Source organism: Rhinolophus hipposideros (genome assembly GCF_964194185.1).
Source record: "Rhinolophus hipposideros genome assembly, chromosome: 1".
Taxonomy (NCBI): Eukaryota; Metazoa; Chordata; class Mammalia; order Chiroptera; family Rhinolophidae; genus Rhinolophus; species Rhinolophus hipposideros.
The window spans coordinates 74,656,927-74,680,635 of NC_138047.1; the positions used below are offsets into that span (position 1 = coordinate 74,656,927).

At 34.0% G+C, this 23,709-nt stretch overlaps 1 protein-coding gene across 2 annotated transcripts in view; it reads right to left on the reverse strand.

The window, feature by feature from the left end:
* EMCN (endomucin) overlaps window positions 1-18,588 on the reverse strand; it is a 96,028-nt gene extending 77,440 nt beyond the window's left edge. The window contains exon 1 of one of the 2 annotated variants that reach the window (XM_081046030.1): window positions 18,275-18,588. In XM_081046030.1, coding sequence (XP_080902156.1) covers window positions 18,275-18,341 — 67 coding nt within the window. In that variant the 5' untranslated portion in view covers window positions 18,342-18,588. The remainder of the gene's footprint in view (window positions 1-18,274) is intronic. The other variant, XM_081046029.1, reaches the window with a different exon arrangement.
* Window positions 18,589-23,709: the final 5,121 nt, after the last annotated feature.

Genomic DNA, 23,709 nt, shown 5'->3' on the forward strand with positions numbered 1-23,709 from the left:
GAATTCAATTTCTATGTCTGCCTTTCACACAAGTATAGAAACAAAGTTGTCAGAGAAGAGGAACTAATGTGAGTAAAGATAAAAATTGGGTTCCAGGAGGAAAAGAAAAGGAACTGGAATAATTTACTGTTTAACACAAGGAAACAACGTCTGAAACTAAATTCAATCCTTTCCAAATTAAAGTTTCTCTATCATTTATCTCTCTAACTTCATTTCCTAATACATGAATGGAAGTGAACAGAAATTTCACCTTAGAATTTCTGATATTTCATTAGATAAAAAATCAGTAATTATTTTACTAATATTCAGAGAAAATAAATAGGCAAATATAGTTCATTAACAAATTAATGTTCATGTAAGTACATCAAGAAATGCAAATGATAACCAAAAGCCAATTTCATTAGTAAAATAAACCTGCTGTGAAAATTACATACCTTCCATAATTATAATGCCTAACTTTTTAATTATTTGGAAGACTAGGAAAAACTATAATGCTTATAAAATTTATTGCTATTTAATTATAGTATTACAGAGATGGTGATAAAACATCTTTCTAATTCTACCTGTACAAGTTCTTCAACGATCAATTAAAGCTCTGAACTTAAAGAACTTAATAGGCAAGGCATATGATCCTAAAGATGTTTGGGGCTTTATGAAGCAAGTAAATCAATTAAATAAATTCAGCCAATATTAATTGAAATTTACTGTTGATGTAGCTTGAGAGAAAAAAATTTACCTTGCAATCTAGAAAAATTTCCTTGATACAGGTGTCCTTTCTGTTGATCTGTCAATCACATTTGTGTCAAAAGCTTGAATATGTTATGTTTTAATTGATGACACTTCTAGCTATCTGCGGTTGTACAACAAATTATACCTAAAAATGTATCTTAAAACACCAGTCATTTATTATCTCCCATAGTTTGTATGGGGCAGTAACTTTAGTGTAAGCTTTGAGCAATTCTGGCTTGGGGTCTCTCATGAGATAGTAGCCTCTAGAACTTGCAGCTGGAGCTGCAATCAGTTCAAGGCTTTATGGGTATGGAAGATTTATTCACAGGGTGGCTCACTCACTTCTCTGGCAAGTTGATGCTGGCTGTTTGTGGAAGGCTTCAGTTTTTCTCCACTGGGTCTCTTCACGAGGCTGCCTGATTGTTCTCACAACACAATGGCTTGTTTTCCCAAGAGAAAGCAATCTGAGAGGCTGAGGTAGAAGTCTCATGTCTTTTACTACCTAGCCTTGGAAATCACACATCACATCCACTATACTCTGTGAGTCACACAATTCAGCCCTAACTAAGCGAGAATGATCCACTCAAATGTTTGAGTACCAAGAGGCAAGAATCACTGGAGGCCATTTTGGAGAATGGCTACCACAAGCTTACAATTTGTGAATTACTTTGATACACAGACATGATTAAATTTTTTTTTTAATTCTGTATTTAGAAAAAAAATTTCAAAGTTTTATTTATAACCTGAATTTACCTACTCAAATTTCCCATTGATTCCCAACAGATAAGCTGGTTTCTTTGTTATCCTTTAAATATGGCATTTTTATTTTCTACACTGTAGTTTTATTCATGTTTTCCCTCTGTCTTTTATTTGTATTTAATAAAACTCCTAGAGAATATAAATAATTTTTCTTTAAGGCTCAACTGAAGTTGTACCATCTGCATGAAACCTTATTTATTATTTCCATGTACAGTGCCTATCCCTATGTATATACAATGCTTAAACCACATAATTGAACACTTAATGAGTCCTTTTCTTTCATTTAGCACAAACAAGATCTGAATGTGTAGTGTGTACTAGGCCTGTATGGGTGATCCTATAAACTGAATTATTTATTTCCTTTATCAATCCAAATAATTCACTTATATATCACATATTCATGATGCTAATATTTAATATGTTTTGTGAGTATAGTTTTCAAATTGTTAAATGTAAGTTTGTTTGTTTTTTAAATGTCCCCAAGTGTACATTTTGAGTGCAGAAAATGGGTTTCAGAGGTTAATTCAATTTTGAAAGTTAATATTCAGGGTTTTTTTTTTTAATTCAGAGAATAAAAAATGTATTTCTCTCTCAAGCTTTTAAGTTCAATTTTGAAATGTTATTCTATTTGTTAATATAGAAAATTTATCTATAAATTTCCAAACATGGACATTTTAACATTTAATCTCATTTATATATTTGGTTAATTAAACTCTCATAAGTATTTAAAGTTCTATTCATAAATTGGAAATGGTTAACATATACCAATTTGCCTGCCTGCCTTTTAGGGTTTTATAGAGATAACACATAAAAAAAGTACTTTGTAAGTTCTCAATTAATACACAAATATGACATTCTTGTTATCAAATTATCAAGTCAGATGTGCTACCATATTGAAATGATTCTATGGAAAACAAAGCACATAGCATCTTCTTAAAAACAGTTAAAACATTTTTTTAAAGTACTTCTCTTATCCTGAATTAGATGCAGATTGGAGAAAGTTGATTTTTAATGAAATTAAAGTCCTCAGGAGAATTACAGATTGTTCCACTCGTAATTGCCTGTCTTAAATACCGAAAGGTATACCAAGCAAGCTTCAATTTACACGTCAGAAGACAGGTTCCTGCCTCTTGAAGAGGTCCTGGTGGAAACCAGAGATCTTAGGGTGTACTGCTAGGCATGAGTCTTTGGGATTAGCCATCAGTGCAGTGGGACAGACTTACAAATCAATTAGTGCCTATCAAATTAAAGATAATGAAGGACTCTAACTGCTAAAATTCTGAGTAGTAACAGCTTACAGAAGGCATCCAAAACACAAGGTACAAACCTGAGCAGAGGCAAGTCTTACATGGAAGGCACGTGACCCTAAATAAGTAAGGGTGAATGACAACCTAAAATTCAAGAGAATAACAGAATGAAATTGAGAGGAAATTGAAAACAGCTAAATTAAAGTTTAGAGACTTTCTTTAATCTAAATTAAACTTCAGAGATTTTCTTTAGAAATGCAGAGAAATGGCGAATTTACAAATAATTTTTGATAAATAACAGAAATTTACTTGCTGAAAAGAGATTTTCTTGTCACAAAATGCTTCAGAAAGCTACTGATATTTCTCTTCAGAGCTTTCTTTTCTTGGTGTTTCCTAAGGTTTTCTGATTAAATATATTTGTCTTCTTTTATGTACTAATCATTCTTAAAACCTTGGTGAGTTTTATCATATTCACCCAATAAGATGACAGCTTATTTCCCTTTTAATAGATCTAATTTTTTAAGTTTCTTAAGTTTGGGATCTGTGTTTTATTCCTTCCTCCCAACTTTTATTATAATTCTAAAACGTAACATAGACAGAAAAGTGCAAATATAAATATAAATAATAAATATTAGCCAGAACCTGATGTAATTATGACCCCAACTAAGAAAAAGCAGTTCAGAAGCTCCTTAGGAATGTTCTATGAATTACATCCCTCTCCCACTGCTCTAGAGGTAACACATAGCTAATCTGATTTATGGTAATCATTTCTAGCCTTTCTTTATAGATTCACTGTCTATGTGTACACGTGATATGATAGAACTTAGATTTGACTGTTTATAACTTTATGCAAAAGGAAATATATTGTAGGTATTTTTTGCGTTTTGCTCAATATTATATTCTAAGATTTTTCATTTTATCGATTATAGTTAGTACATTCACAGTCACTGTATACAGTTCACTGAATGAAAAACCGTAATTTAGTTATTAATTTTGCAGTTCATAGGCACGAGCTCTCACTAATTTTTGTGCATAATAAAAATGTTGTTATAAGCATACTTGTATATCTATTCTTGTGCAAAAGTTAAGTACCTATTTAAGTCTGCTTTTGTTTTCGGATTTGGTTGTTTTTATTTTTCTTACTGATTTTGTTGTTTTTTGTATACATACATAGATGAAGATTTTTTTTTGTCAGTCATATCCATGTCAAATATCTTCTCCCATTTTCTGTCTGTCTTTTTACTTTTGCTAATGTGTCTTTTGATAAATAGAGTAATTAATTTTAATGCAATGAAATGTATGTCTTTTCCTTTGTGGTTAGTGCTTTTTGTGTATTCTCCTAGAATAAAGTAACAAAGATATTCTCCTACATTTTTTTTTTTTAATTTTTAAAGTTTACATTCTAGTAAGTAATTCATCTGAAATTGGTTACTTGAACTGTTACATAGGAATCCAACATAATTTTTCCCAATAGCTATTTCATTGTGTCAGCAGCATTTATTGAAAAGGCTTTCCCAGTTCTGTTGTACCATCTTTGTTTTATATCAAAGATCCATGTATTTGTAGAGCTATTTCAGAGCTCTCTATTCTATCCACTGACCTATGTAACACCATGCACCAATTTGACAGTTTTAATTACTCTATCTTTTTGATATAGGACTTGATAACTGATAGAGCAAATTCTCCTTTTTTGTATTTCTTCTTCAAGAATTACTAAGATTTTCTTGACTTTAAGCATTTCCACATAAAATTTGTAATCAGCTTCTTATGTTTCATAATAAAATCTATTAGGATTTTAATTGGAATTATATTAAATTGATAGGTCTGTTAGGAGACAATTTACATCATTAAAATATGGGGTTGCCCAAGGAACATGGTATATCTTTCCAGTATTTAAAGTTTTCTTTAATGACACAAGATAAAGTTTTATTCTTCTTCTTTTATTAGAATTAGTTATATCTTTTATTAGAATTATTTATAGATACTTTATGTTTTGATTTTCTGTAAATGACATATTGCTAAATTTTCTTTTTCAAATATTTGTTGCATAGAATACAATTAATTTATATAAATTTTATATCCAGAAACCTTGATGAATTCTTTAATTTTAATAATTTGTTAGTAAATTCTTGTGAATTTTCTACTTATACAATCATATTATATCATCTACAAACATTAACAATTTTGGTTTTTCCTTTCTAAATATTGTAATATTCATTTTTCTTTCTTTTTTACAGCATAAGCCAGAATATTTAGTACCACGTTTTATAAAAGTAGCATTGCTGGGGAAAAATTGCCTTGTTCTTATTCTTAAAGGAAATCTAACATTTCTCCATTATGCATGTTGAAGACTCTACATTTTTGAAGCTACTCTATCAGATTAAGAAAATCCTCTATAGTCTTAATTCCTAAATATTTTTATCATGAATAAATTTTGAATTGTTAAAAGTGTTTTTTCTGTATCTGTTCAGATGATCATATATTTTCCTCTATGACCTAGCAATGTAGTGAATTACATTGTTTGATTCCCTAGTGTTAAACCAACTTCACATTGCTAATAAAATTCCAACTTCTGCAACAGAAGAGAATTTTCAATTATTATTTTGGATTGTACATTCAAATTCTGAATTGATACACTATGCAAATTAACTTTCAACAGAATTATCCATTTATTAAGAATGAACAAAAAAGTCATGGACTTCCAATGTTTTTATCAAGGCAGAAAGTTAATGTCCAAATAAGTGGTAAAGAGATTGCAGAAAATAAAAATAAAGTAGAATTTTAATCACATTTTATACATTCTTTAAATCATTTTCTAAATGTTATGCTTTCTAAAGGCTATGAAACTAGAGTAGTAATCAGTGCTGTTAATTATTTATAGAAATATTTTAAGAAAAGCATTGTTCTTTATGTAAACAAAATCAACTGGTGACTAGAATATGTCTTAAAAATTCTCAGATTGAGCTGGCAAGCGTAGTCAGTTGTAGGAAATTGCCCCCAAACTCTGTCCTTTTAAAATCCATTGAACCACAACAAACATGGTGATTCATATTTGATAGCTTTGCAAACTGCATACCTAATGCTTTGATGAAATCCTACAGATTCTATGAAAAAGGTAAATGGATAAACTCAGCACTCACAGGGGCCGGGCAGAGAGGTAAATGAGAGAATCAAGTAGGATATAAGGGCACACGTCTTGTAGGAGAGAGAGCATTTCTCAATTTAAAGGGACATATTACTCAGATTTAACTGAATGCTGCCATAAGGAAATGTGACGCCCAGAGTTGCCAGAAGAGCTGAAAAACATGATTTTCTCCTTTTTTTTTTCTGTCTCACTGTTGTTTTGTGAAATATTCTTATTTTTAAATACTATTCTCCCATAATCATAAAACACTGTGACCAAACAGCACACACCTGCAGGTTATGTCAGAGGTTGCTAGTTTGTGAACTTTGGAAGAAATGCTGTTGACCTTTTATAACTTATCCCAACTTGTTAAGTAATGGCAGAATAATGAACCAGTTGATGAATTTCATTTTGTCATGTTCAATACTAGACATTTTCTTACATGTCTAGCTTAGATTCATAACATCACAGCTTTTCTTTTCATGCTCACAAAATATTTATTAACACTAGTCATTTAATCCTCTCTACCTTCTCAAACTCCTCTGGCTCTTAACAGTTTTCTGAGAACCAGAAAATATTGTGTTTGGATTATCAAACATATCCTGGCTCCACTTGAAACTTTGAGGGGAGTTCTGTGGCTATTTCCCTAATTAAAATACTGTATTATTCAAGGTGGCTAATTTTCTTGAGAAGCCTATAGGGCAGAGGCCCAGGGTCTTTCAGCGTTAAAGAAAACAGAGGGAGATTAATAATAGGATTGAAAGCAATCAGTAAGATCCTATAATGAGTAGGGAGTGAAGGGTATCTCCTTTTGAAGAGATAGTCAAAAAAGGTGGAATTTAAGCCTATGTGCCCAGGATGATTCCAGTGCTTCAACTAATATTTGTCTTGGCCAAATTTAGTTTCTGATTATACTAAACTAGTACAAAAACAACAACTAAAATAGCTCTGCATTAATAGCAAAATATTCCCTGAATGCACTAAACCCCAGCACTTTTATTGAAAGGTAAACATCTCTGATTGTCTTGGGGGTAGTAAAAAGAGCTCAGATGACCAGTCAGGAAATTTGAGTCTAGTCCAGAGAGTGTGTTGATGTACCAATGTGTAAAAATTATCTGTAGTGCTGCTGGAAACAGTGCTTTTTGCTTTTACTTAAAAAGATCCTAGGGTCTCTGGGGTGAGCCCTGGGAAAATGTATTTTCAACAGATACTTTATGTGATCCCTGTGAGTAATAAATGTTAAGAGCTACTGGTTTGTGTCACATAGTGTTTGTCCTTGGGCTTTCCTCCTCTGATAATGAGCACAAATGACACCAGCCTGCCCAATCCCCTGGGCAATGGCAAAGATTCAATTAGATACTTGATCAATGAAAATGTACAATATTCTGCAAGTGGAATGGATGGAGAAATGAAGGTCTGGCAAGAGATTTAGTAAAAAGAAAGAAATTCACTGGGTACTGGGCCTATAAGAGTGGCTAAAAAGACTATGGGGAATACTCCTCCCAAATTATTAAGAGCATTTAGTACGCCCCTAACATTTCTATCATTTTCCCTCCCCTTCTTATTGTTGGTCTTTCCCAGCACAAACATATTGGAGAGAAGCTCTCTCTTTCTCCCAGTCTCTATCGCTACCTTGATTTCTTTTAACTTCATTCTAACTCAATTTTCTTCTGGATGTCAATGAATCTCTCTGTCTCTCTCTGTCTCTCTCTGTCTCTCTCTCTCTCTCTCTCTCTCTCCCTCTCTCTCCCTCTCTCCTCTCTGTCTCTCTGTCTCTGCCTTTTGTTTTCTATTTCTCCCACCACTAAAGCTCTCCAATTTATATACAAATAATACCACATGGAAAATAAAAAATGAAGTATTATTTGTTGGTGTACCTGTATAGTGTGAGAAATGTCTCTTATGACAGAAAATAGGCCTTTCACATGCAGGGCAGTTTCTTTCCAGCAGCCCTATCTGAAGATTCCCCAAGGAGGTAAACATTAAGGAATAGAATTGAAATGTGGCTCCCATGAACATATCTAGGAATAACAGGATGAAAGTGAGGCAAGATAACTTGGGGAGAAATGTACTGAAATTGTTGCTTACAATAAGATCATATAATTGTAGATTTGGAAGAAAACTTTAATACCGTTTAGTTAAACCACACTCATTTTGTAGATGAGGAAATTAAAGCACTAAGAGGTTAAAAAACTTGTTTGCCTCAGTGTGGGGACAGAGCGCCAGAGAGCAGTTTCCAGGCTCTCGGCCTCATGTGGAGAGGTGCTGGCTCAGGTAGTAGATGGCCATCAGCTGTGGCTGGTTGGCCATCAGCTGTAACCGTTGAGCCATTGGCCACTGATATAACTGCCTACGGAGGGAAGCCGAGGAGAGTGGAGGAGAGTGAAGGAGAGTTGAGGAGAGTCGGTTGGTTGTCAGCAAAGCAGACAGCAGGTCGCATGTTGTGTAAACCCAGCCTCCAGTGAGACCATAGTGGTATGACTTCCCTACCTATGGCTCCGTGAGTGTTCTTTTTTGGCCTAGCCATATTCTGTGTTCTTATGTTGGGAGCGGGAGCAGAGACCCCATAGGAAACCCCACACGACAATCAGTCAAACAGCAAGTTTGTGACCCATGGTACTGAAAGCCAAGGGTTCTTGGCTCAGAAGAAGTGCACTTTCCACCATTGCACAGTGTTGATTTATGACGTCAGTCAGAACTCGATGAGAATATAAAAACTTTGTCGTATTGTCAAATATATAGGTATGAGCTAAAGTAGCCTTTCTTTTATGTAATATACTGGTAAACAGCATATGTACTGTAAGGATTTTGTGTCTTTATTTGACAAAGTAAAAAGCTGTTGATCCCATGTGAACTCTCCAAAGGACATTTTGGTTATTTACCAATCAACAGAAGTTTAAAAACCTGGGAATACCTGAATTATCTGATGCCTTTGTTTCTGGACAGGATTAGAATAAAGTTAATTACTCAACATACTGAACCAAAACTTCAGAGGTGGAGAAGAGAAATCTGTAATCAATGTGTCTTTACTATTAAATTTCTATAAATGTACACTTCATTCTAGCAAGGGTGAGAATTAGTCCGATCTAAATGGTTCAGGATTACCTGCTGAATGACGCATGGAATTATAGGATACCATTTTTTTTCTCTGTGAGCAAGACTCAGGAATGAGTCACGACTTGCATTCAGATAATCATGCCTTCCTAGGCGACATTTTCTGCTGTTTATACAATAATAAGATGGCAGGTCAACTTCATAAAGCAAATTGAATAAATCCCACTAACCAAGAGAGTATCCCAAAATGACACTCACAGCTTCTCCACTACACAGGCTAAGGATTAAAACGAATATTGCCCTCAAGTTATTGAAAACAAGTCCAGGAATGCCTTGGGTATTTTCAATTCTGCTGACTTTTGAAGAAACATAGGTCTCCAAATTAAAGCAAGAACTAATTAGTAAGCATCATCAATGTGTTCAAAGATGAGTTCTGGCGGGGGGGGGGGGGATCAATTAGGCATTGTCCTTGCTCCCAAAAGATTTCTATTCGGTTAAGTTGTAATGGACCCTAATAACAGGTTTTTAAAATGTTTGGCATCGTTGTCATTTTTCTTTCTTCTACTTTGCAAATCTATAGTTTTTAAACTTAATTGATATAAAACTTGTACCCAACAAATGAGGCTGTCAGAGAGTGAAAAAAAAGAAAAGAAAAATAACAAAGCTTATTGATTTGCATCATTGAATTATCTTAATTCTAGTTATGCAATTACTATTAATAAATCTTTAAAACAATTCTATGCATTTAAAAAGGTGAGTCTTACTTTTTAAAACTGGATTTACAAGGAGATAGGTAATTGGGTGTGTCTTATTGTAGGACAGAGGAAGTTGTCACAATGGCCTTGAGCTGATGAATGCAACAATGGCCTCAGTACCCTAGGGATAGTGCCCAAGAGTTCAATGTTTGTGTCCCCACACTTGCTGAATGTCCTAGGAGGACAATTTCATAGTTCTTAGCAAAAAATAATTTATTTTCCCCCTTCAGTTAAAAATAAATTCCATGTGTCATACAAACATTTTCCCATGTTCTGTGTATGTGATTTCTATAACTCAGGCATTATTTCAACACATGGCAATTTGAATGTGTGCCAGCCATAAAAAAATATGTAAAGATATGGCTAAAAGCAATAGCAAATTGGCAATTAAAAGCTCAGCTAGTAAGGAAGAATTCTCAAATTTATGAAATGCCTTCCTATTTATCCATTGATTCTGTGAGTTAAATGTTAGTTTGCATATTAATAATTGATATTTTAATAGTAACTTATAACTTGCCCAGCATCTAAAATAGGTATTCTGATTTTCATGTAACACCAATACTGTCACCAAATATTTTTCTCATTTTTAGATAAATTGAGACTAAGAAATATTCAGTGTCTTGAGCAATTTCATCATATTAAGAAGCTAGATTCAAAGTCTCACATTAAGACCTAGGTTCTTTCCACTAACACATTCTGCCTCAGATTAAGCAATGCTTTATAATTTAAGATAGGTAATATTATAATTCAAAAATGTTAATGATTCTCAGACTGAAAAGTTATACTTCTCATTAAATACAAATACAATTTTGCTTATTAATTTGAATGATTAGTTTACACAGTGAGTTTAATAACTTACAAATCTGAAAGGAATTCTATAGAATACACCTTTCTGTATACACCTTTCCAATTGTGCCTCTATTGTGATTAAAAATATAACTTGTCAATCATCTTTCTACTATCCAATATCATTTTATTGTGAAAATTTTTCATGTGCCAGTTTTTCACTTTGTGAGAATTAACATAATTATTTAAATATTTGCTGTTTCTGGGTTGGAATTAATTTGCAAATAAAGTCGCTTATCTAAGCAATGGGATATAATAAACTATAGGACTCTGCATTCTAAAACTCAGCAGAACTTGGGGGTTACTACATGCCAAACACTATTCTAGATGTTTTATGTACATTACCGCATGTGATCCTCTCAGTTCCCTATGATGCAGGGACTGTACTCTTTCTATTTCACAGCTGAGAAAAGCTGAAGTTTAATTTACTTGCCCAAGTACATACAAATAGTAAGTGGCAGAGCTAGAATTTGAACTTAGACAGTCTGGCTCCAGAAGAATTTTGAATATGACACTAACTATTAATTATAATAGCTACTAATTCACTGAAATTTATTTCCTCTTGGCTTCTTTCCTTCCCCTTCAAGTCCCACATTAGCTGCACTGACATTAATATTAGAGCCAAGCACATTTATTTTTTCCAACCAACATAACAAATGGGTAGGTAGGCAGATGTATATGATTCTCTTCAACCCATTCTCGAAGAATTCGTTAAATCCAGAATGTTAAGAGGATTATCACTAAGTAGAAATTCATTCATAGCTCTGTGGTCTTGGTTGTTGGTTTAGAAGTGCCAAGAGATAGTAGTGGCTTCTGAATTACTCAAATGGCAAATCTCTATCCTTATTATTTTCAATCAGAAACACTCAACTTATTGCAGTTTCACTACATTGGAAGGTAGCAGACTATAGAGGAAAATTTTGAAGAACAATATACTTTGATTTAATTGTAAGCCACATCACCCTAGCATAATTTTATATTACCTCCAAACCTCTGTTTCCTAATCAGTAAATAGGAATGATAAAGCTGACCTTGAAATGTTATGATGGAAGTAATGTGTGTAAAGTGCCAGGCACAAAAGTGGTAGATGTCAGTTGATGTTATGACAGTACTTATTTGGTTTAACTTGTACCAAACCCAATGGTGATTTCCAGTCTCTAGTTTTTGACACAACTAATTTAGGTTTAAGCCAGAATATGATTGATGAAAAAGATTAAAAAGCAGTTCAGATACAAATCTGCAGATGCTGGGCTTCAGTGCCAAGGAGGCAATGCCAGCACTGGGGACTGGGCACAGGTTCGCATCTAAAAGGACAGCTGGCTCTTCTACTCCAGGTTCTCGGTTAGGGTGGGGAGTGGAATTGGGGCTCAGTATTGGCCATATCTTCCAATTTTTCCATAGATTTCAATAGAAGACATTGTATGTGAAATCTTCTGATTTAAAATCTTTAACTGAAAAATAAAAATTTAAAATGTCCAAAAAACCCCCAAAAAACGCATTTCACATTTCAGATGAGCAGTACACCAAGAATTAAATCAATGACATTGATGTTTTTGAGTATTAACCTCACAATATAATTCATTACTGACTCTATACAAACAAACAAATGATTGCCTTAGAATTGGACGTGCTTAGAATATTGTTTAACTTATGTAACAAAAGATTGGTCAAAGCTTTTTAGGTTTCTTTTTTGTTTGTTTTTGAAGTGAAGAAGAAGAAAGGTAGTAAATATTAGAGTATGAGAGAAACTGTAACTAATCTATACCTGTATATACATAATCATCCAACCCAAAATGTTCTAATTAAGCAAAATAATAAGTCCTGGGTTTCTCCAGAAAGAAGAACCTCACATGAGGGCTTGTGTGTAGACAGTTTACATAGGAAAGTGATCTCAGGGAAAGGAATAGAGATCTAAATAGTAAAACTGTAGCAGGAATAGAAGAGGAAAGCATGTATTTACTGGCCCCATTCCCCCTTTGGGCAAGAGCTGTCTCATAAAGTGCTGTTGCTCTTGCACTTCTGGCTGAGACATACAACAGTGCCAAGTGCGGTTTTTGCAGATGAAGCATGCCTTGATATCAGAATAACAGCAGACAGGAAAGCTAGAGAAATGCACTCATGTGAGGCAAGGTACTGTCAAGTGATACATGTGCATAGCAGGTTGCCATAGCAACGGCTGGACTAAACATGGCCAGAGAGAATACGGGGAAAACACAACAGGTGTCTAATACTTACATGATGGTTGCTTCTATTTAGAGACTAGTTATGATTATCTCTATGACTATGTCCTTCTACAAGAAGGACCTAAAAATAGTTTTCACGTTTAGAAAACTATTTTTCTTATGGTTGCCTGAAATTTGGGTACTGTGTAGTGGCCTTTCTAGATATAATTGACACCACTAATGTTTTTCATGCTGGTGCTGATATTGTGAGTAACAGTACAAAAAGGATCTTGTTTGCTAACTAAAAGAGCTTTTTCTAACACCCAACAGGCTTTATGATCCTACTTGATAGAGCTATTATGACCCACAGGAATTCAGTAACAGGAAAAGAGACACTACACAGGAATTGAATGTTCCTTAGATTAAATTCCTGCTTTGACATTCACTGTTTACAAATGTGCATCTCAAATTGTTCTCAGAGATGAAGAGGAAGTTGGGAAGTGATGACTAAGAAAAAAATAGTATAAGTTACTTGGATTAGATAATTGCTTAGAAGTTAATATATTTACCTGAAGCTTGAAATGTAACTTTATCAATGAAAAGGAAAAGGTGAGAAATTATCCAGTAAATTAAAAGCCTTCTGAAATTCTCAAATGTTCACTGTGTTTTCTGATTATCTGAATAATTACAATCAGCAAGATAAAATTGTCAGAGAATTTGCTGGTGATGACTGTTATGAATCTCTTGAAAATAAGAATTCTGGAATGATCACCTCTACTTTAAGTAGATAGAGACCATTCAAAAAAATGAGTAGTGAAGAAAGAATGCTAAACAAATGGATTGGGGACTGAATACTTTTCCACTGGATTTGTTTCCATATTGGTTCACTCTTCCTATAATAGATCCCCTAATAGTAATGACACTAAATGGAAGGATAAGTAAAATGATCTGCTCTAAAGCAACTTATGTTACCTAAAACAACAAATGAATTAACAGTGTACAGTATTTATTTAACTTTATTCCAGCTTCTCTTTTTGTGAACTTTGTTTTTTCAGAAAGACATTTTGTATTTTTGAGAAGTTGGTTTAGAATAAAATTTCTCATTGAATATTTCTAACTGTATGGAGATATTACATAACATATTTGATACCCAAAAAGGAAAAAAAAAGTAGTCAATTCTATTTAGATATTCTTCCTTCCAAGGATTATAGATGCAATAGTTTCTTCTTCCAGATTTGTTGTAAATTACAATCACCTGGAACTAGGATGTCCATCTGTCCCTAGCATCTTCTCTCCTTCTGGAGTTTGGGAATTGGCTTACTTTTGATAAGCAATCCCTTTCCTTATATTTTGGTGCCTACTTTCATAGCCAAGAGTCAAGATAATCCACTTGTATCCATGTTCTGTGATTCATACCTGTCCATAACCTTTTCATAAGGACAAGGTAGTAAACTGATCAGTGATTGTCATAGGAAGAAACTATAAATATAAACAATAAGAAAACAACTCTATCATTCATTTATGTATTCATTTAGCTAATTGTGCCCTTATTATGTGTTTAGGACTATTACTAGAAAAACTATAATGACTATGACCCCTATTTTCAAAGTGCTTATACTCTGGTAAAGGAGACAAGATATGCACATAAATAACTATGACAGGTTTGGAAAATAAGTGACATAAGAGACTTGGAAATATGAGCATCCAGAAGAGAAATAAATTGCTTCTCTATGTTATTAATCTTACAATGGGCATCACTAAGAATTCTTGGGATTCAAGAGTAAAGAAAACTCACTCCCTCACCATCACCTCCACCTCCAGAGGCATTCCAACTGCCTACCAGACAATTTCAATTTACCACTGTACATCTCTATTTGAATGTCTTATTAGTATTAAGCTCACCATGTCCCAAATAAGAAAAAAAAATCATTTTTCTCCTTAAACCATATCCTCCTATCTTTCCCTACCTCAGCTCCCAAGCCATCTCCCTACGTCTAAGTGTTAAAATAACCCTCTCTGTACATCTCAGTCATTTTATCCCTAACTGCCAGTCAATGACATGGCAAATCACAAACTTTCTACTTCCTTAAAACTCTTCCCCAGAACTTTATTTTTATTTTATTGACAGACACTTAGACTTGCAATTACATTTGAACTATTTTCTTTAACTTCTACCTCTCCTGACTGCAATAGTCTAATCTATATCTTGCTGACAGATTACTCTTCTCAGGCTATCACCCCAGTAATGTAATTCTCATACTCAAACACATTTAAAGGCACTAAACTAACTATATGAGTCAATATTTCTTATCCTGGTATTCAACATATCCTGAGCCTATATTTCCAACCTTATTTCCCAACACTTACGTATCTATGCCCAACCTGTGACCTCCTCACATTTATAAACTAGAATATACTGATGTTTTAATGTTCCAACTCAGGAAATTACATCCATCTGAAACCTCCTCATTTTCAAGCTTCAGAGTTCATCCTAATTTCCACTTTTATATGAAGACTTTTCTGATGTCCTTACACTCAAAACTAAACTGGTTGTGAATTCTCAATACCATTCTTTATTTACCACCTAAGGCCTACAGTATAATCAAACTTATAATTACTCTCTCCCCCACTTCTAAGGCAAGGGCTGAGACTTACTGATCTCTATAAACCTATGCCGTTTAGCATAGTGTCTGTCTTAGAGTGTATTCAATCCATTTTTTCCCCATGAAATTGAATGTTCAATCACTAACAAATGAATTTCTCCAAGCAATTGAATCTTTCTTCATATACCAATAAAGTTATCGCTTACAAATGCCCAAGACATTTTAATCTTTCCTAAATTAATGTAAAGTTCAAAAAGCAAATGGTACTTGAAGAGTAAATTGCTTCCAGGGCCTTCTTTTTCTTGGAATCCCTCTTCATTGACTTCTCTCACTCCCAACAGTCAAAAACACTTATCGATCTAGCCTTAAAAGCCAAAGGGGCTTAAAAGCCACTGTAGGGGTCAACTCAGTTTGAAATGTAATTTAAAAAACCTCAAGAAAGAATGACAGTTTCTTTTCAGGAACCTCCCATACATATCTCAACAGAGCAACATTCCAAATTGGAGAATGTAAAATATTATACCACCAACCAAGTAATAGAAAGTCACTCACTGCCATGTAGAAAGATACCCTTGATTTTCACAAAGAGTACAAAAGAATATATTGTATGTATTTAAATCTCAGAGTAACAAAAACATCATAAAGGAAAAGAAAAGCAGTCAATTTTTCTAAAAGATCATTATTTAGGAATAAATTACTATGCAAGAAAGCATGGATCTTTTTGACAACTTGTAAATTTAAGACAGATGAAATGCCTTCCTTTCCACCCCCAATAATCAACTGTGCCAATGAAATATGTTTAGTATTCTAAGTTTGGGGAACATATAAAACTTTTACATCAATGTGTTTTTGGTACAGGGGGTTAGGGGAAGAACTTAATAAATCAGCTTAGGAAATGCTTCATTTCCTGCACGGTATCTGGAAAGGAAGACATAAAACAGGCAGAGCCAGGTGCAACAAAATTATACACGTGGGTGGGAAAATCTCTTCTAATCCCTTCTGGGCACCACTCAGATGGTCAATTTATATTCCCGAGTTAGAGCTTCCTTTTCTCAGATAAATGGAGCGGTTTTCACAGACACTTGCCTGAAGTTAACAGATAGGCTTGTTGGCAGAAGTTGAAGAATATAGTCATTATGTAACTGTTGTCTCTGTTCCAATGGGAATTTATCTTACTTGGGTTAATAGTTCATTAGAAAGAAGACACCAGTTAACAGAAAGGTTGGGCTCATTACCAGTAAGCTAAAGGAGGTTGGTATTTTCCCAAAATGACCATAACAGAAAAATCTGTGAGGTCATCTCTGGGTTGTACTTGAACTTTCCATCTTCCTTATGGCCAGGTTTCACAGGCTGCTTCTGTTGGTCCTATTGCAGTTTGCTTTCAGAAGGACATACAATCCATTCAGAATTTAACAATGTCAGGAAAGTAGTGTCCTTACTGATGCTTACAGACCTGAAATGGCAAGCAGCCTAGCCCAGACTTCCAGAACTTATACTGATTGACATGACACCTGTTTTGGAGCAGTATTTTGCATGGCATCAGGATTTCTATCAATCTTTCCCATGCATACTGAAGAGTTACCTGTAAGCTAGTGTATTAATTTCTGTGACACATCATATTCTTTATTTTAAGAAACCATATTCTTAGTAACTCTTCTAAGTTAAACTTTATGGCATTGATATCCATAGTAACTTAACGCTGAAAACTTGTAGAAGCATGGTAAGCAATCATATGTGATTTTGAAGTGTTTGAGAATTTGTGCTAAATTTACATATATATTTAAGAAATTAATGACAAATATTTTTCAAGAAGGAGTATGCCTATTTTTTCCTACATTATCACTAGAAATTGGAATTTTGTGGGAAACAAACTTTTGAAAAATAAAATAAGAAGTTTTATTTAAGAAGGAGTTTCTCCCCTGCCCCCCCCCCCCCCCGGGCTTCTCAGAGTCAGAATCAATCTTTCCCAACTGAGTTCTTTTATGATACTTTGTACTTTGTTTTTCACATTTATTAAGTCTGTCTTATGTTAGAATTACATGTTCATGTCTTCCAGAAGTACATTTACCACTGTGGGCAAGGACAACATCTTGCTAATCTTTGTGTTCCTTGTACTGCTGAGACCACGGTAAGAGCCTAATAAATATTGATTAAATATAATTGCTTACTGTGAATCCCTCAGGAATGGTTAAGAGTCAAATGTAATCATTTCTTGTAACTGGTCATTGCAGTAATATAGTCAGGGCTTAGGTAGGTACCTATATATATGCATTTATGCATATATATATATGTATATATGTGTATATATATATATAATATATATATATATATATATACACACACATATATATTCTTTGTCTGAGTGTCAAAACCTGCAATCAATGGGTAAAGTTTTTATGTCTATAATTCCCTTAAATGTTATACAAAAATGTGTGTAGATATGTGCATATTTCTGGAGCAAACATCTATAAACTTTAATCAAATGACTCTCTTTACCCACCCCCACTTTCTCAAGATACTAGGATACACTCCCTTAGGCAGCTTTACTCAACCTCTCAATTTATCAAAGCTGAAATATAATTGGGACAAATATAGGCCAGCATCTGCAATGCAGTATTTCTGATTACAGCATTCCCCCTACATGAAAATCTTGTTATTTCTAGACTTCTGTCTGAAGAGAGCACAGTTGAAACCAGCGTTTAATCCCCAGATTTTTATTCTCTAAAAAGGTCATTGTATATCCACAGTACCTTTATGATGCCATCAACTACACTTCAAGACTGCTGCCCTGGCAAACATTTCCCCTCAGTGAAAACAAACATTCTCTCTGTGGAGCTTTCACGATGCACAACTAGTCAACACCCACACACTCCACTCAGCAATGAATTGCTGCATCTAAGTTTCAGGGGAAGCTCCCTGAAGGTAAACTGAGGCTAACAGCCCTGTGCTAGTGATATCTGAACCACACCATCAGAGAAATAAGAGAAAACAGTACCTATGTCGTCGTCACTGCTACAAAGACTGGACAGAAGACAAAGGATGGTCACTTGAAGCAGTTTCATGGTGCCCGTGGATGGTCGCAGTGGCTTCTCACTCCAGCGTCAGCCAGGGACAACTCCCTTCCAGTCTGGCAGGACCTTATTAGCAAATGGAAAAGGTGTGCTGAATGTGAACAGCCACTGCCCATTCCTACTTATTTCGGGGGCTCTGATAAAGAACAGGAGGAAATACACACACTCCCTTTGGGAGTTCAGCAGAGAGGAGATTTATTGTTTCAGTCCCTTACAGGAACTTTTTTTTTTTTCTCTCTTCCTTTGGCAGCCACTTGTGTTTTTGTTACTACATTATTTTGTTCTTCTTCAACAAAAAGGTCAGGGCGGGTTTTGAACAGAAACAGATCTTTCTTGAGAATGGATCATACAGCGTTCTAACTTTTGTTTTGAAAGTGCACTTTGGAGTCATTATAAAGGGTGACTCCGTTTGGATAAAGAGGATTTAACTGCCTGAGGGTTAAATTTTAGAGCAAAATCCACCAGGAATCAACGTTTCTCTCTTTCCAACTTAAAATCCAGATTAGCAAAGACCACCTTCTGGATATAAGTGCAAAACCTTATTGAACAGATTGTGCTGTACTTGTGAGCAAGCAGAGACGCCTTAGGGATGTTCAGGAAGACTTTTCAGGATACTTCTAATAGAATTAAACAAAGATATATGAGTGTTCACTGCTCATTCTGGTTTTTATTTGTGGAATTTGATGAAGAGGACAGAAAAGTTACTTATAATACTTCCTGATGCTCTTTTTTAGGAAATGCAATTGGAATGGCACTGGGACAGAATGCTCTCCCAATAAATCAGTGATGTTGGGACAGATGGATTCTTTAAACCAAAATGGCAAGATACTTTCTCTATATCAAGGGTCTCTTTGATATTAGTAGCAATTGATTAATACATGGTGATAATACAACCACAATGCTGGCTACAACCCCTGTGTGTGCCAAGTAACTACACTTTCCCTCAGCCACAGGCTGCACATCTAATCTCAGCCAATCATCCTTTTATATACCTTTAGGATTGAAGCTTCCTGGACAGAAGACTGTCAGTGGGTCAATATAGATCCATCTGCTCCACCAAAGGAACCACAGTTCTCCCACAATTATACCTTTACCTGTTTATAAAGAAGACACACATTTCACTACTGCGCTGTGCTGGGAAGGATTCACTACAAGAATGGTTAGAGCAAGTCAACTAATCAAAACACCCCAGAACACTAGCTGGTTTCGTCCTAAGTTATGCTAAGTCTCCATTTTTGATTGAGTCTCCAAGTTTTGATTTTGTGCATAAGCAAGACTTAATTTTACCCTCTTTTTAAATTAATTTTCTAAAACAGACTGCCTTTGGAGTTGTTACTTTTTGGGGGCATATCCGGGAGCGTATAAAGATAGCAATGTATGTGAATAGATGTCACATGCACATTCCATAAATAAGTTGGGGTGTGGCCATGACCTCGCAGTCAAGCACTCACATTGCCTCACTTCCTGCTCCTTGCTTTGCTCTAATTCTGGAATTTTCAGCACACAGCGTCACCACTGATATTGGTCACAATCACTGCTACCAGGATTCATTAGCGTTTTGATTTCTCGGCCCTGACTTCTAGGTATTGGCATGGAAAAGACTAGATAACTCTTCCAAGAATGTTTGATAATAGCATATTACGTCTACTTAAAAGACAGGATGAGTAAATGGAAAACAAAACTAAAACTAAGAAAATATGTTTTTAAATGATTAGGCAAAAAAATTGAAAAAATAGGAGTTATACTGTGGATCAGCTTTGTCTTAATAGCTCATAACGTATTTTTAAGGCAAAATAATTCATTAAAACAGCCACCAAAGAGACAGATCAATGGCATATATAGAATGCACAGACACAGAAATATATATAAATATAGATACAGAGATACAGATACAGATACCGATATAGAGATATAAATATAAATATATTTACTGATATGTGTGTGTCTATGTATGTAGAGAGAGATTTTATATATATAGTAAATGTGGTATGATGTATTATTTAGTAAGTGATTTTTGACAAGTTGTTAACCATCTTTAAAAAAATAAAGATAGGTCTCTATTTTACCTCAAATAGCAAAATAAATTTTGTTTATATTCTAAAGATTTAGATGTAAAAACAAAATCACAAAATTTTAGGAGAGAATGTGGGTGACTATTTGCATATAACTGGGTTGAGAGGACATTTTATGCATGACACCAGAAGTACAGCACATAAAGGAAAGACTTGATCTGTTTTCTTACTTAAAAATTAAAAGATGTTGGCTCAACACACCATAAGATGAAAAGCAAATAAAAATACTTGTAAAAAATAATACACAATAAAGATTTGATATCTTTAATATGTAAAGGCCTCTTACTAATCAACAATAAAACGAGTCTGCGAATGAAAAAGAGACAAAAGAATGTCATAAAAGAAGAAACAGAAGAACAACCAAACGGAAACATATGTTTCTCTCATTAGAAATCAAACAAATGGATATTCAAGAATTGAGAAAAAATTTTGCCCTTCAAATATAATTAGGTATATTTTCTGACAACCCAGTTTTGATGAATGATCAAGGGTGGTTACTGTCTTATTCTTGGGGTTTGACCTTTCTGGGGTGTGACTTGGTAACATACATCAAAACTCTTAAAGAACCACCCTTTGAACTTCCAATTATATGTTTAGAAACATTCCAAGAATGAAGATGCTCATTAAATTTCATGTTATTACAAACACTTGGCAACAACATTAATTATTAAGAATAAGATGGAATATTATTCTGTCACAAAATAGTATTAGAAAAATTTTATACATGTATAAATATACTCATACTTTATTGTATGTACATATGTATTTATATGTACATATGCATTTAATATGTACATATGTGTGTATATGTGTTTCTATCTATCTGTCTATCTATCTATCTATCTATCTATCTATCTATCTATCTATCTATCTATCTACCTATCATCTATCTATCTATCTATAGCCAAAAAAAGTATACATACTTTAAGAAAGGAAAAACTGTACTAAAATTGTAATAGTCAATATATACTGATAACAAAAGATGAATACAAGTCATGTGCATACATTTTTTGGCACCCTTGGAAAAAAAAATATATATACATATATATATATATATATATATATATATATATATATATATATATATAGAGAGAGAGAGAGAGAGAGAGAGAGAGAGAGAGAGAGAGAGAGAGTAAAAGATGAAATGTTAATACTGCTTAGCTCCTATAGTGAATGATGAATGGTTTTTAACTTATATTTGTTTATTTTTCTTAAAAAAAATTCTAAACACACATTATTTCTGCTTTAAAAAAAGAAAAAAGTTTATTTTGACTTGCCATTTTTTTGTTTACTTTAATATTTTGAGGGAATATTTATACAAACATTTTTTTATTCTACCTTACTTGAATATTTTAATTATTAGGAAGTGTGTGATTTAAGAGTACTTTAACGAAAGAAAACATGTGAAGAGAACTAAACCACCCTAACCTGACAGATGAAAAGATGTTTTTGCTTTTGTTTTTTTCACACTTTGTCTCCTGAACTGTGAAGATCTAATCTGAAAGATAAGCCATTGTGAGGTCATGTAAAAGCACTCTCAGAATTCTTTCCAAGTATATAACAAGTTTGTCATTGACATCTTTGACACTGAAGAAATTGTGTAATGAAGACTCCAACACTGATGAATTTATATTAACTCATGTGTTGCTAAGAAGATTTATTCAGCTGGCACCATTATTAAGGCCCCTAATTAAACTTGCTTTCCACACTTGCCTTCTTCCTCTCTGCCAGCTTGTCACTGAATAATCATCTAAAATGGTAGGGGATGCCAAAAGGTGACCTCATGAACTGGTAAAGAGCATGAGCTCTGGGTTTAAATCCTTACTCCCTCTCATAGACTTGACTGAGTACTTGGCTTCTTTATGCCTTGGTTTACCCATCAGTAAAATGGGGACAGTCACCATGGCAACTTCAAATGTTGTAAAGATTCCAGAAAGTCTTCTAAAAGTGTATATTACAACAAAGAAACATTTATACTAATCGTAAACTTCCAGAATCTTTAAGGCTAAAGAAATTGTCTTAGTTCAGTGGTATGTTGTCTGGTCTGTTAGGATTTTATATAAAAATCATCTCATTCCAGAGTGTTTAATCAACTTCTTAAGAGATATTGAGATGATGAGAGCCCCCAAATATTGTTGAGAACACATTAAACAGACTCCCAACTCTTTTTTTCATTAACTTATTTTATGCTCTACTTTAAGGTACTTTAAATACCAGGTGCTTTCTTCAGTGGAGATAGAACTTACACAGCTTATTTTTGTTACCTGCCTATCTGAAATGGAATTGAGGAATCTCCTGAAAGTATTGAAACAGAGCTAAATACAAACAGATATTTAGGCCCATGGTACTAGAGATATTAAATCCTTCTGCTGCACACCAAAAATGGATAATGAGCAGGAATAATGGGTGAGCCCAGACATTGGCCAAGTATCTTCATCGATTACTACATTTCTATTAATCAACTCCCATGGCCCAGGGCCAGTGCTATTTCATTATTGTTCAGATTAAAAGAAGATGTGGCAATCTGATTCTTGAATCTTCCAAAGAGCTTATTTTTCAGAGTCCCCAATGGTCCATCACAATTTTACTCCTCAACATATGAAGACAATTCTCTCACCTGACACCAACTCCCTAACTTCATAGGGGTTAATCTCTTAAGTCTCTTGATACATAAAAACATGGGGGAAATCATAAAAGCACAGTATGTCAGAGATGAGTTATACAAAATGTTATTTTAGTACAAATTCTTATCTAATAGAATCACCCTGACAAGTGATGAATGAGCCTGCATGTCAACAGTTGAAAAGATTGTACCTTGTTATTCTGTGTGGCAGTCCATTCTCCTGTTGAACCACTCTTCTTATTAAAAAGTTCAAAAGCCATTTCTTCATCTTTATTTTGCGTTAAGAAGCTCTGGAAATCACTGCATTGATGAAAAATCATAAACTGATTTTTCATGTACAAAACTGAATTGAAGAGTATTTTTCCCATTAATCATGTAGGTTATATGAATAAGGAAATGAGATTTTTCCAAGATCTTTTGGGGAATAAGATGGCATATAATTCATTTAATTATATCTAATGAATCACAAGTATTATTACTTCCTTAGAAATCTGGACTATGTAAATAAACTAAAAAATAAAATAGCAAGTATATAGTTCTTCAGTGGTTTACACAACTTTTCATTTAGCTGAGCCACTGCTTGCCATATGCCCCATGTCTGAGATTTATGCTCAGATGTCTAATGTTTTGTGTGCCAGAAATAGTATCTTCAGGAAATATTCTT